At 38.6% G+C, this 14,767-nt stretch overlaps 1 protein-coding gene across 4 annotated transcripts in view; it reads left to right on the forward strand.

Moving 5' to 3' along the window:
- Positions 1 to 469: 469 nt before the first annotated feature.
- The window catches only part of grip2a (glutamate receptor interacting protein 2a), a 37,074-nt gene continuing 22,776 nt past the window's right edge, over positions 470 to 14,767 (forward strand). The window contains exons 1-6 of one of the 4 annotated variants that reach the window (XM_053625743.1): positions 4,286 to 5,062; positions 7,552 to 7,821; positions 10,216 to 10,296; positions 11,308 to 11,443; positions 14,007 to 14,152; positions 14,517 to 14,603. In XM_053625743.1, the coding sequence (XP_053481718.1) occupies positions 7,788 to 7,821; positions 10,216 to 10,296; positions 11,308 to 11,443; positions 14,007 to 14,152; positions 14,517 to 14,603 (484 nt within the window). In that variant the 5' untranslated portion in view covers positions 4,286 to 5,062; positions 7,552 to 7,787. Of the gene's footprint in view, positions 633 to 4,285; positions 5,063 to 7,551; positions 7,822 to 10,215; positions 10,297 to 11,307; positions 11,444 to 14,006; positions 14,153 to 14,516; positions 14,604 to 14,767 lie in introns of those variants that run through there. The other 3 variants (XM_053625744.1, XM_053625746.1, XM_053625742.1) reach the window with 3 other exon arrangements.

Genomic DNA, 14,767 nt, shown 5'->3' on the forward strand with positions numbered 1-14,767 from the left:
TAGTAGTACTAATACTGACACAGATTATCTCATATTAATATTACTAATAATAAAGTCAGTTCTTCTACTGTGCAGGTTCTCCTAATGTGTAATAGATGAAGTCAGCTGTGAGCCGTGTTCTCAGGATGGAATTGCTCCTGTGGTTTGGCCAGACCGGATCTCTGCAGAGAGAAGCTGTTCTCCATCTGCTTTCTACTCTACAGGCCAGAAATATTCTCACATAAACACAAACACACACACACACACACACAAACGCGCACACTGACAATCACAGTCCCACCAGCATTTTTGTCTTGTGGAGTTGACGTTGATCATTTTTTCCCCATCAAGTGACGACGTGACAATAAATAAAGTGGGATCCCCTGTGTATCTTCTGACTGTGAGATGGGACAAAGAAACGGAGGAGAGGCAAGAAAGTGTGTGAAGAATAGAGATGCCTGGTTGTGTGTTCAGAAGCTTCTAAGTTGAGATGTGGCGGCTGAGTTGCAGCATCAACCCCAAACGCTTTCCCGATGGAGTTTCCTCCTCTGTCAGCTCGGTGAAAAAGGGATCGGGTGGAGGAGTGAAGGGGAAGAGGAGGGTGTTCTTCTCGCTGCGCTGCCGCATGGGAGTCATCAAAGGAAGAGTGAAAGGTACCTGTGAGTGTATGTGTGTTTGAAATGGGAATGAAGGTAAGGTGACAGAGTGAATATGATATTCAAAAATAAGTGTGTGTGTGTGTGTGTGTGTGTGTGTGTGTGTGTGTGAAAAGTTTTCATGCTTTCATTCTGATGTCTCCCAGTATTAGAAAGTAAAAGGTCATGTTCATTGTCTGTAAGTCTCAACACACACCTGTTTTGGAGTCCATCCATACCACAAGATGGCAGCGTTGCTATCAAAATAATCCCAAAACAATCAATTTAGCAAGAATTCTTGAACGTGCCCATTTTTGTTTGGGTGTTTACTACATTTATGGAAAGATTTCACATTTTCAAACAACGATTTTGGTAGCTGAAATGGTCTGAATTGTAACTTAGTGTGGAATTACAATTTGGCGGCGCTTATGGGAGTTTGTTAAGTGTAATTAGAGTACAAGTTTAGCCATGCTAAGCCTTTTTTTTCTTTTTCTTTTTCTTTTTAAACACAAATAATAATAATAATTTACCAACACATCTGTGGAAAATGTTGATATTTTGGATAGTTATCTTGTCTTTACATCCTGTCTGTATAAGAGACTTAGCAGCTACAGAATGTGCTAGGTAAAACATTAGCCTCAGTCATTAGCTAGTTTCTGCTCAGCATCCATATGTTCCAGCTGGCTAGCAACAGTGTTCTTGTAATTTTAACCACCGGACCATCTTCTCATGTTGAGAGAAGAAATTAAGTGGAGCACAGAGTTTCATTAAAAAATAAATATATCAAATATTCACCACTTAAACTGAACCAGGTAATCCTGTTATTTTAAATCGAGAGATTATTGAGAGAAGAACCTAGAAGAACTTCACTTCCTAGGCCAAAGTTTCCAAGAACACACCAAGATATAACTCCAAAATACCTTCTTTCCGACTCTCTACATTTGCACTAGCGCTACAAGGCTAATGGAAGGTAACAGAAGTGTAGCCCATCTGTGATGAGTCTTTTCTGTAAATATTCACCACAAACCTCATACGGTTCTTCAGTCTCTCAGACTCACTGATGTGTTTTAGGATACAGTTGAACTTACCGTTGTATATAAACATGACAAAATCTAACTGTGTATCTAAACGCTGTAACCTTATGGGGACGGCCATCTTAGACCCTGAATTTCCTCATGAGTTGATGATGCTTAACAATGTTGTTTGAAGCAACACTGGGACATGCATTCACTGAGCACTTTATTAGGAACACCTCTACATCTACACATTCATGCAACTTTCTAATCAGCCAATCGTGTGGCAGCAGTGCAACGCATAAAATCATGCAGATGTGGGCCGGCGGCTTCAGGTAATGTTCACACCGACCATCTGAATGGGGAAAAAATGTGATCTCAGTGATCACTGATGATATCCTGGGATTTTCACACACAACAGTCTCTCAGTCTCACAGCATTTACTCAGAATGGTGCAATGAAGAAAAACCATCCAGTGAGCGGCAGTTCTGTGGTTGGAAACGCCTTGTTGATGAGAGAGGCCAACGGAGATTGGCCAGACTGGGTCGAGCTGACAGAAAGGCTACAGTTACTCAGATAATCACTCTGTACAATTGTGGTGAGCAGAAAAGCATCTCAGAATGCAAAACGCATCGAAACTTGGGGCGGAACAACAGAAGACCACATCAGGTAAAATGTAGCCTGGTCTCATGAATCTCGATTTCTGCTGAGCACACAGATGGTAGGGCCAGAATTTGGCACCAACAGCATGAATCCATGGACCCAACTTGCCTGGTGTCAACTGTCCAGGCTGGTGGAGGTTATGTAATGGTGTGGGGAATGCTTTCTTGGCACACTTTTATCTCATATGTCTGAGATATGAGATATGATTGTTTATAATTGGCTTGTGGGCTGGGCAATCCGACAATATAGTATCAACATTGTGATAAAAGAGTTACAGTCCACTTTACTAATATAGAGTGCTTATCATGATATCATGACATCATTCAGATATTAGCGCTGCTACCATTTTCCCCAATTCCCCAATTCTCATATCTAAAATAAATAAGTAAATACATAAATAAGATGCTTTATAAAGATCAAAAGCAACAGCTAGCATTCAGTCATTCTGTCAGTACCTCTTATTAATGAACTGCAACAAGTCTCTTAAGATCTATTGCTTTTTCCCCATAATACTAAACCAGTGATCAGGTGGATGAGCCAGATGAGTAGGGAGTAGCTGCAGATTCAGATCTCTGTCTGACAAAATCACAGAAGAGAACTAAGAGAAGAAGGACATGTCTCTTTGATCTCATTGTCCTTGCTCTACATGTCAGAGAGAGGACAGGGAGCACGCAGTGACTGTATTGGAGCTGACTGTGTGTATGTGTGGTTAAGGGAAATGGGTGTGTGGGGGGAAGGTCTGGTATGTTCAAGTGACAAATGGACAAATGGAAAGACAGGTGTGAGCACTGGAGAGCCTACATCAACATCATCATCATCACACACACACACACACACACACACACACACACACACTGTCAGGGAAGAACCCAGTTGCTGTCACTGGCTGAAAGATCTTCTGAGACAATGAAACATGAGAGCAGTCACTGATAAACAGAGTAGTGTAAGAGTGAGTAAAGTGAATTTCCATCCAGCAGTTGTACTTTACTGTTCTCCAGGGGGCTGAAATTTAAAGCAATAATGTGTGTAATTGATAGTGATAGTGAGAGCAATGAAAATTTACTCGTAAGTCCTGAGTGTAATTGAGCATTGAGAGAACCTATTTAATAGAGATAAAAGGAAAAAGTGGGTATGCATAAAAACGTAGGCAGTATTGGACCTGCTTAACTACAAAAGAAAATCCTGGCACCCGTTAGCACTTACATTTTTTTTTTTTTTAAACCAGCATAATCCAGCTATTCAAATGGTAGCTTTATTATTTATTGTAGTGATTGTGATTTTTATTCCTGCACTTTTTATCTACAGAACACATTTTTATAAAACTGTCATTAGACTCCATGTATATATTGTATAGGCCTAATTGTTTTGGAGTTATTAAGTTTTGGATTAAATCCATTTAAGCGACCAGTCAAATAAGCTAATAACTGTATGATTTCTACCATTTTAACATTTTTTTAAAAAAAAATCCCGGACCCCTTGGCTATACTTCACAGACTTCTTTAGGTCCCCGGACCCCTGTTTAAGAACTACTGGTTTAAGCAATCGACTAGGCGGATTAAACACAATGTATTACATCAGCAGTCAGACAAGATCATTGCTGTCTGATGTTTGGTTCTTTAGTTTTTCACCGAAGAGCTTTTATTCATCTGAATCTGCATCCAGTTCTTCAGTACAGTGATGTCACACAATCTTGCTAATGCTAACCCTAGACTTCCAGACTTACCTGTTAATGACATTAGCTTCATAATTCCAGTGGAAAAATAAAGACGCACAAATCAGACGGCAAACATGTCTTCGTTAATCCACTACATTTGCAGTAATTAATTAGTGTAGTTGATCAGCCTGGGCATTTTTTTAGTCCCAGGTACAAATTAATTAATGAAATAGTTTGGCCAAAAAAAGCACATTTACCAAACTATTTCATTAAGTAATTTGTACTTAATGAATAAAAAAAAAATTAATTACTTTTAAAATATCTAGAATATTATATTATTATTATTATTATTATTTTCTAAAATATCTTCTTCTTTTTTTTTTTCTTTTTTTTTTATAGATGCCAAAACCTTTAGAGGTCTGTTGAGATAAGTGTTCATGCTTATTATATAATTATTATGTGTGACCCAGCACAATGAGGTGTATGACTCCTAACACCCGTCAGGAAGAAACTCACTATGTTACATGTGTTTATGTTGGTGTGTGTGTGTGTGTGTGTGTGTGCGTGTGTGTGTGTGTGACCAGAGATGATTAATATGGAAATTAAGGAAGGACAGAAATGAGTGTGAACATCTCAGGAGCCTGGGAAGAGAGGAAGAGAGGGAGGAGCGAAAGGAATGAGAGGAGGAGAGAAAGAGGGGGATAGATAGACTCTGCTTTGTCACTTGGAGTCTCATTGCAGCAGTGATTTTATTCCAGCCTCATGTTACAGCTCCGTAACAGCTGGAGCTTCCCACTCGTGCTGGTTTCCACACATGGATCAGCCAGTGTGAAGTAAGACACTGAGTTTGGAGACTAGAGTTTGAAGACTGAGGCACAGATAGAGGAACAGATCAGTTACTGACTGGATGTTGTGGTTTTGCAGTCTGGACATTCATTACCTGTTTGGATTCTACAGTTTGGACGTTGCATTGTGGGTGAAAAATCTGCTTGGATATTAAATTTTGGTAATAATATTGTGGATTGGGGAAGCAATAGTCAGTGGACTCTGGAGTTTGGACGTTGTGGCATGGATAGCCTTTTTTTGGACAATAGAGTTTGGATACTGAAGTATGGATAGTGAGTACCTTTCTGAACATTGTAGTTTGCATATTTGCATATAGGAGTATAGATAGTTAGTACATTGTTAGACACTTAAGGTATATTGTTGTATGACTATACAATATCTCAGTTTGGATATTGAAAAATAGAGATAGCTGGGGTTTTTTTTTTTTAACTCTAGAGTTTGGACATTAGAGTATGGATATCCACAAGAGTTTGGACATTGGAGTATGGATATTAGGAGTCTCCTTGGAGAAGTACTTCTCTAAACATTAGAGTTCAGATAAACAAACATGAATATTCACTAGAGTCTGTATATTGAAGCACAGATAGTCTGTATATCTTTGTACATTAGATTTTGCATACTGTAGTATGAATATTTATTTCATATTGGACACTAGAGTTTTAATATTGGAGTATACGGATATGGATAAGTCTGGATACTAGAGTATGAATATTATGTATTGGACAGTATCTCTATGGAAACAAGAGTTTTTTTGATATTGAAGTATCGACACTAGTTTAGATATTGATGTATACATAGTCAGACATTAGAGGTTGGATTTTGGAATATGATTTCTAGATATTTCATTGGACAGCTGGTATCTCTTTGGAGACTAGAGTTTGGATATTGGTGTATGAATAGTGAATGTTTAGACATTAGAGTTTGGACATTGGAGTATGAATATGAATTCCCGTTTGGAAACTAGTTGTGTCGAGGCATGAATTGTCAGTATCTCTACCAGCAGCATCTCGAGCTAATTTGGCTGTTGAATATTAGATTCAGACCTTGAAGTATAAATACTCTTGGTGCATCTCTGACAATTTCTTAGATATTGGAGCATGAATAGCCAGAATCTCTATAGAGACTACAGTTTGGATATTGTACTATACAAAACAATATCACTTCACAGACTGCAGTGTGGGTATTGCTGTACGTATAACCAGCATCTCTTTAGGGCTAGAACTTAGATATTGGGGTATGAATAGTCAGTATCTCTTCAGAGACTATAGTTTGGATATTGGATTATGAATAGCCAGTATCTCTTTAGAGACTAGAATCTGGATATTGGATTATGAATAGACAGTATCTCATTAGAGACTAGAGTTTTGATATTGGATTATGAATAGACAGTATCTCTTTAGAGACTAGAATCTGGATATTGGATAATGAATAGCCAGTATCTCTTCAGAGACTATAGTTTGGATATTGGATTATGAATAGACACTATCTCTTTAGAGACTAGAATCTGGATATTGGATTATGAATAGACAGTATCTCATTAGAGACTAGATTTTTGATATTGGATTATGAATAGACAGTATCTCTTTAGAGACTAGATTTTTGATATTGGATTATGAATAGACAGTATCTCTTTAGAGACTATAGTTTGGATATTGGATTATGAATAGACAGTATCTCTTTAGAGACTATAGTTTGGATATTGGATTATGAATAGACACTATCTCTTTAGAGACTAGAATCTGGATATTGGATTATGAATAGACAGTATCTCATTAGAGACTAGATTTTTAATATTGGATTATGAATAGACAGTATCTCTTTAGAGACTAAATTTTTGATATTGGATTATGAATAGACAGTATCTCTTTAGAGACTATAGTTTGGATATTGGATTATGAATAGACAGTATCTCTTCAGAGACTAGAGTTTGGATATTGGATTATGTATAGACAGGATCTCTTTAGAGACTAGAGTTTGGATATTGGATTATGAATAGACAGTATCTCTTTAGAGACTATAGTTTGGATATTGGATTATGAATAGACAGTATCTCTTTAGAGACTAGAGTTTGGATATTGGATTATGAATAGACAGTATCTCTTTAGAGACTATAGTTTGGATATTGGATTATGAATAGACAGTATCTCTTTAGAGACTAGAGTTTGGATATTGGATTATGAATAGACAGGATCTCTTTAGAGACTAGAATTTTGATATTGGATTATGTATAGACAGGATCTCTTTAGAGACTAGAGTTTGGATATTGGATTATGAATATACAGTATCTCATTAGAGACTATAGTTTGGATATTGGATTATGAATAGACAGTATCTCTTCAGAGACTATAGTTTGGATATTGGATTATGTATAGACAGGATCTCTTTAGAGACTAGAGTTTGGATATTAGATTATGAATAGACAGTATCTCTTTAGAAAGTACAATTCGGTACTTGAGTATGAATAGCCAGTACTTTTTCCCAGGACTAGAGTTATTGAGGTATAGATAGTGAGTACTGCTCCAATTTGTATCTCTTTAGAAACTAGTACTTGGATGTAGCCTACAGGAAGTTGAAAAAGGAGACCATCATATATACTGTAGAGATGTTTAGACAATGAGATCATTTGCACTTTGAGGGAAATACAAGCACATGTAAAAACATACATGATTACATTTAGTCATTCAAACTATATAAATACTCACCCATTAACTGACCGCAGATTTTTTTTAGAAAAGTGTAAATTCCTTGTATACATTTGCAGAGTCGAATGGTACCATGGATGATATGTGATCGAAGACACACAAGCCAAATGTATTCTAAAGCGGGCACATTGAGGAGCTTTGGCGTGCTTTTGGAGAGGGTATGCTGTAGCATGCTCAATGTGATTTTGGAAGTAATGCTGTAAACTGCAGTGCGGGTTAGCAAAAGTGTATGCAGACCATATAGACGTGTCTAATACTCCGGTGTGGAATAGCATGGAGACGTGACACCGCAGCCATGCTGTGCGGTTTACGGAGAGAAGGCCGCAATGGTGAGTCTATCTTTTACATCTTCATCTATCCATCTCTATTTGCCTATCACACTTCACTATACCAAAACAGGTGATAACACAGCTTTATTTGAACATATTTTTAGTTTTTGGTATTGGAATGGTTTTATTTGTCTGATTGGGTATTTTACTGCATACCTGGCAACCCTCTACTAGTCTTTTTAATTGAAACTGAGATTAATATATTACCATTAATACTATGATGATTATTACACTAAAATGGGTCTTCTTGTTGCATTTTCTGTGTTTGAAAGCCTCACTGCTATGTGATCAATGACTAGACTGGCTCATTATTGACTGATCAAACAAACTTATTGTTTTTTTTTTAACCACTAAACCATCTGTCTAGAAAGTTCCTCATTGATGTTTGTAGGTGCTCATGGAAAACTGTGGTGATCTGGGAGAGAAGTATTAACCAGGTCTTGTGTCGGCTCTATAAATAAACCAAGTCTGAAAATAGGCCCACCAGCATTGTAGGAACATCCGGTGTTTAACCTACATCAGGAATGGTGTCATCACGAGCTGGGCTGCCGGAGCAGAACGCTCTAAATTACTTCGTGACTTTTTAATTGACTTGTAAAATGAGTTGTGCATGCCAAAAATGAATTATGAAACTTTTTTTTTTTTTATGAACTCATGAAGCATGTGTTTCAGAGACTTTGTGTCTCTGTGTCATGTATGAAATACTATACAGCACGTTAAAAAAAAAAAAAAAAAAAAAAAACGAGAAAGGAATCATAAATAGATACAAATATAAAATAGCTCTAGTATTAATAGGGTTTTACTAGGGTAACAAGCCGTAATGTAATATTTGTAGAACATCTGAAGGAACATTTGGATAGTTTGGGACTTTGGATTTGGGTTTGAAATCAAAATTAAAATAAGTTCTTGTTTGTTCTAATGTAGAAAAAATGCCAGTCTGGAGTTCCTCAGGTTTCATATGTGCTTCCTTGCACTGTGTGTGTGTGTGTGTGTGTGTAGCAATGATAACTCTGACCTATTTGGCACGCTTGGTGAAATTTCACCTGGAGACTGAGGGGTATGGCGGGGTAAGGCGACAGGCAGCATCCAGTAAGCAGCATCACTGGGGCACAACGGGGCAGATTTCACAAGTGTCTATATAAAACATGGTGTGTCAGTGTCGCCCCTGGCAAGTTGGCGCCCTGGGCATTTATTTATATTGCCTTATATACCAGGGAGTTTTACTGGTGGTTAGAAATACTGTTGCCAAAAATGAACTGTACACAATTTACTCACAAACCGAAATGTTTGTCGTCTGACTTTTGGTTTATTTTTTTTTAAGTTTAGCATTGCGCAACCTGCATGTCTAAATCCCCACCCACTCTCCTTAAAAGACTCTGGTGCAGTAACACCATTTATACCATGTGACTCATGAGCCAGGAGAATACCTCGGTATTAAAAATGTAACCACCAAAAACGAAGTGGAACTGTTTTATCATCTGAATCACTTGATTATCTCTGATGCAAATCTCCTGTAAACACTGCAATAAATGTGAAAATCTTCAATAATCAAATAGATCTAGTATTTTCTATTAAAGAATTACAGTAAACTAACTACAAGATTACCAAACCTATTTTCAGACATTACAACTAATTTCAAGGTTTAAAATTTTTTATTCCCAATCAAAAATGATCTGAAAATAGAACTATTTCATGCTGTAAAAAAAAAAAAAAAAATCTAGAAATAATTCTGCCGGCGGTATGGAAATCGACTTATCGGGATATTTTCAATCGGTATAAACAAATGAATTGATTTATTGACGCAAGTGTTATAAGATTATAAGATTAAGCAGGACACTGTTGGGTTTCTGTGTGTAGAGTATCGTGACTCTGTGTTTAGCTGCTGGGCAAACAGTTCACACCTCTACATAATAACACTGGACAGCAGAACTAAAGCTTTTTTGATAGTTAAACACTGTATACAACTGCCACAATGAAATTATAATATTTAAAACTAGCACGCTAGGTAAACAAAAAAAAAAAAAGAAATACTTATGAAAAACGGCTAATCCGTAAAGCCCCGAGTGTCTAGTTTCATATGAGGCATTAATCACTACTGCGGAGTGTGATGGTCTCTGGTAAAAAGAGTTAATAATCTTCTAATGGGCTTACGGTAATCTTATATTATAAAATACTAGATATCTATTACTACGTTCAAGATATTTTCACTTGCTGAGGTAATTTTTTTTTTTGCAGAGAAGAAATGACGTCTCCCACGTGCCCCAGGGTACATTGGAAATTGTGTACATTTTATTTTTGTCCAAACTGTTCCTTTAATTCATGCCCTGGATCAGTGAGGAAAGGTTGCCAGATGTTCCTGCAGCACTTACAACGGTTATTATTTTATCGTTCCAGATGACGGCCCTTATTCAAAAGGGAATAAAGACTGCTCAGCCAACGACAACAGCGTGGTCTCAAAGAGGCGTAGCATTCCAGGTAAAATGCTCATTAAGTAAGATTAACAGGATTCTGTATGAAATGTCTTATGAGAGGTTCAACACACACACACACACACACACACACAGATGTCATGATAGTCTTGTGTGCTCGAGGTGAACAGACAGCTCGTCTGTGCTGGTACTGATGCTGAACTTTCGAGTCTCTTTACAGTATCTCTGCTTAGTAACTAGTAATCAGTAGCTCTACACCCAGCTCATCCCCCTTTTCCTTCACGCAGTTTTCCTCTCACGCTTTCTTGCTCTCGAAGGATTTGTGAGAGCAAATGAGCTTCTGTTTACAGATCAGCAAAGACAGGGAAAATAATCATTTCTCAGAAATGATCTCAAAGTATTCCGAATCCATGTATAACACGTCACACTCTGACTTTCATATCGGAATGAAAACGCTCAACAGTACCAGATATCTCTGATCCAAAGACAATAACCCTGGTGCTTTTCATGAAGGATCAACACAACGGGGCATGCGGTTAGAGGAAAATAATCAGCGGCAAGGTAGTGTGTTGTGGACACATGTTTTGTAGACACATTTCTGTGGAGCATCTGTCATGCAAGTTCCTGTGTACATGTACTGCAATCACATTAATATAAACCTTGCAATAGAAACTACTGTCAGAGCTGCTGTTATGTTAAATGAATCAACTTCTGACCAATCAGATTCAAGAATTCAACAGCGCTGTGGTGTAAATTGTTTTAAAAAGCAACACCGGTGAAATTACGGACAACCGTTCCCATCTTATCTTCCAAAAAAACATCGTGAGCATTTGACACAGTATTAGTCAGGCAATGTGATGTCATGAACAAGGGCGTGGCCTATTCGATTGACTAGCTATGAAAATGCATTTATTGTGCTCGTCCATCTCTATCATATTGTGAGATTCCTACCTCTAAGCAGTGTTGATAAAATTTCTTAAATGTTTTCCCTAAATGATCAGGATGCAGGCTGAAATGCTGTCCGGATTTGTGTGTGTGTGTGTGTGTGTGTGTGTAGATGAGATTCGAGGGCTAACCACCGTGGAGCTGATAAAGAGAGAAGGATCCAGTCTCGGCCTCACCATCTCTGGAGGTTCGGACAAAGATGGCAAGCCTCGAGTATCAAACCTTAGGCCAGGAGGCCTGGCAGCCAGGTGAGACGCTACTCTCTCTCTCTCTTTCTCTCTCGCTCTCTCTCTCGTTCTCTCTCTCTCAACACACACACACACACACACACACACACACACTCCTCTGTAATAATGCAGCCATGCAGGTGTTTGCAAATTGATTTGATCAATGACTGGACATAATACAAGCTATCAATGTTTCAGCCAAGTTTGCACAGAAAAGAACCGTCCATGGATGTTTAATACCGCTCGTATTCACAAGAGTACGTTCTGGTCAATTGGAATTTGTTAAAATAATATCCGCCCAGTATTTTGTACCTAGTAAGTTGCTTATACAATGAGGCGACACTATAAATATAGATGAGTATTGGACATCCCTTTGATTTCAAGGGATTTATTTAGTTATTTATTTATTTATTTAAAGATGTGAATAGCCAGGCAGTAAGCCAGAGTACTTTGGCATAGAACTGCCTACCAAAAACGGCCTACTTTCACAGGGAGAGGCCATTTGACTGCCACTGCAACTAATCACAGACTTTCTCTGAAGCTTGTCGAACAAACACACACTAATTACTTCAAATAAATCTGCGAAATGACTTTTAAATACGAAATGCTGTAAACATTTCGGTATGACGTGTGTCTTTCCAGCGGTAACCAACCTGTGGAAGTGTTTATACAGCAGGAATTTCGAAAGCTAATCAGATTGCGAGCATCAGGATACTGAAGCTTGTGGCCAGATAAGTGTACAAAAGGTATTAAATGCTTCGTGGGATGTGGGCAGAGCAGCTGAGGCTGAGACATGTCAAGTTTCAGTGTTGTCAGTATTGACAGGAGAGCAAGGAGCCTGGATCATTGAATGGCGTTTGGTGCACGCAACATGAAAACATCAACACGGAGATGTCCTGTTTAGTGGATGGTGCAGGGTACATTATCGTGGCAGACATTACAGCCTTTAATATCCACCGAAGAACTCCTGAGCAACACGTAATGACCAATATACACCCATATACATGTGTAAGGTATAAGATATAACACTAAACAGGCGTACATAACCGGCAACTCAGTGCATATGCAGCTTTAGTTTGTGTTTGTGTGTGAGCGTGTGATCTCAGGGTCAGTGCTGATGCATCACAACAACCCCTGAGACCATGAGGTCAGGCAAACACGTTTGGACATTGGAAAAAACTGAAATAGAGTAGTAGAGCCGACTTGTGAGGTGTAAAAATAGCATTAGTGCAGTAGTGTGTGTGTGTGTGTGTGTGTGTATCCATCCTCTTCACTGTTAGTAGCAGAAGAAGGTGTGAGACAGTCCATAATTACAATGCAGTCCAGTTCACTGCATGCCTAGCCTTCCTAAAAACGATCCCTTGTTTGACAAAGCAGTTCCTTAAATAATATAAAGGCCAAGAAGCGCCTCCACTTTTACCCTCATCCAGAAATTCCGTTTCTATTAATATGCAAATCTGAATGGGCCCCAAATTAGGGATGAGTTTTTCTAGTGACTTAAAAAGCCGAATCAGTTAAACGATTTGTTCAGATTCGTTCGCTGATTCATTCACTTGCGTGGTTTGCCACAACTGTGCAATCTGATCGTGCTGCTAGCCCAACACAGACTACTACTACTACTAATACATGCACTAAAACAATGGAAAGCTCCAGGTAACCGAACAAGCCCAAGTTCTTCTCATTGAACTCACTAACTCAGCTAAACAAATAAGGAATGAATCTCGATCTTGACCAAAAGGATTCGCAAGGGGCACGAATCCGGTTCGATGTATACGCAACTATAAATACAAAAATTCAAATTAAATAGACAATCCAGCCATAAAAGCAGACCAAAAAAAACCCAACAACATGTAACTTGAAACTTATGATGCAATAACACGTGCCTCTTACATATTCAGTATTGAGGAAGCTGTGTGTGTGTAGTATAGGCTGGAGCTGTGACCGGTCTGTAGTAAGAGTGTTTGTTTGGGTTCAATTCTGAATACCCATGTTTAGCTAAATTACACCTTAATGCCAAGTGAATGTGTGTCTGTGTGTGTGTGTGTGTGTGTGTGTGTGTGTGTGTGTGTGTGTGTGTTAATGGTGCTAACAGGCAAATGCACAGTGCTGCGGGACATCAGACAGAGAGGCTTAAATTAGCATCCATGCAAGCACATTATGTGTCAGCTCAAGCCACATCACACACACACACACACACTCATATACACCAGAATGTTGCTTTGCATCTTAAAGGACTTATGTGAAGCTGACATAGCTCTTGATTTGCCATGCTGTCACAAGTCATATCATCGCCATAAAGCCTTGCACAGACCTGCCTTAAACATTTCCTTCTAAAGGATGGTGTTATGTTAAAATTCATAGACAGGGCTCGAGCTACAATGAGACACAATGGAAAATCTGACACGACGTGTTTTAAAGTTGCATTCCTCCCGCTTCCAATCGAAACGAAGAATTCGTAAAGAATAGCATTAACCATTACCATCTTCACAGGTCTGCTCATTTAAATCAAAATAAAAACTTTTTTCTAATGCAATAATTTTCAAGCGGTTATTCTCGTAATTCCCAGTCTGTGTGTTCATCTCAGGAGTGACCAGCTGAACATGGGCGACTACATAAAGTCAGTGAACGGCATCAACCTGTCCAAACTGCGGCACGACGAGATCATCAGCATGCTGAAGAACATCGGAGAGAGGGTGGTGCTGGAAGTCGAGTATGAGCTGCCTCCTCTCGGTACGCCCTGAGAAACTTGCTCAAAGTCCTGATTTTTTTAAAAAAAAAAAAAACAACAACAACGAGTGAAGAAACTCTTGCATGTTGTTGTAGATATCAAGCTCGTTGGGGTTGAAAAGTCAACAGTGAAGGACCTACTCCTAAAATGTAATCCTGTCATTCAGCTGAAGCTTAAAAACGGTGCTGAAGAACCCACCAGTGATTTGAACTCACAACTAAAACCCAACAGCAGTACTACGTGTGAAGAATTTTTTATAAGATCAGTATCAGAGTGAATGACTGGAGCTTTATTCTGGAGAATGACGCGAGCTGTTATTTCTGTCGCCTTGTTGCTGAGCTGCTTTGCTCCGTCTGTGTGTTTCAGCTCCCAGCAGTCCGAGCAGCGTCATCTCCAAAACCATCGAGGTGTGCTTGGAAAAAGAAGGCAACAGTTTTGGCTTCGTTCTCCGAGGTACAGCAGCGTGTGCAGCTTTTCCTTTTCTTCACAGAGCCTTTACCACAGGGGGCTTTTCAATATTATTTGTGGCTATTTGTAACCAACAGCAGCCAGAGCTAATATTCATTTATAAACACTTTGTATAAACAGTATGTTTAATGATAATGAGTCTTTATTGG

This window comes from Ictalurus furcatus, chromosome 5 (assembly GCF_023375685.1).
Source record: "Ictalurus furcatus strain D&B chromosome 5, Billie_1.0, whole genome shotgun sequence".
NCBI lineage: Eukaryota > Metazoa > Chordata > Actinopteri > Siluriformes > Ictaluridae > Ictalurus > Ictalurus furcatus.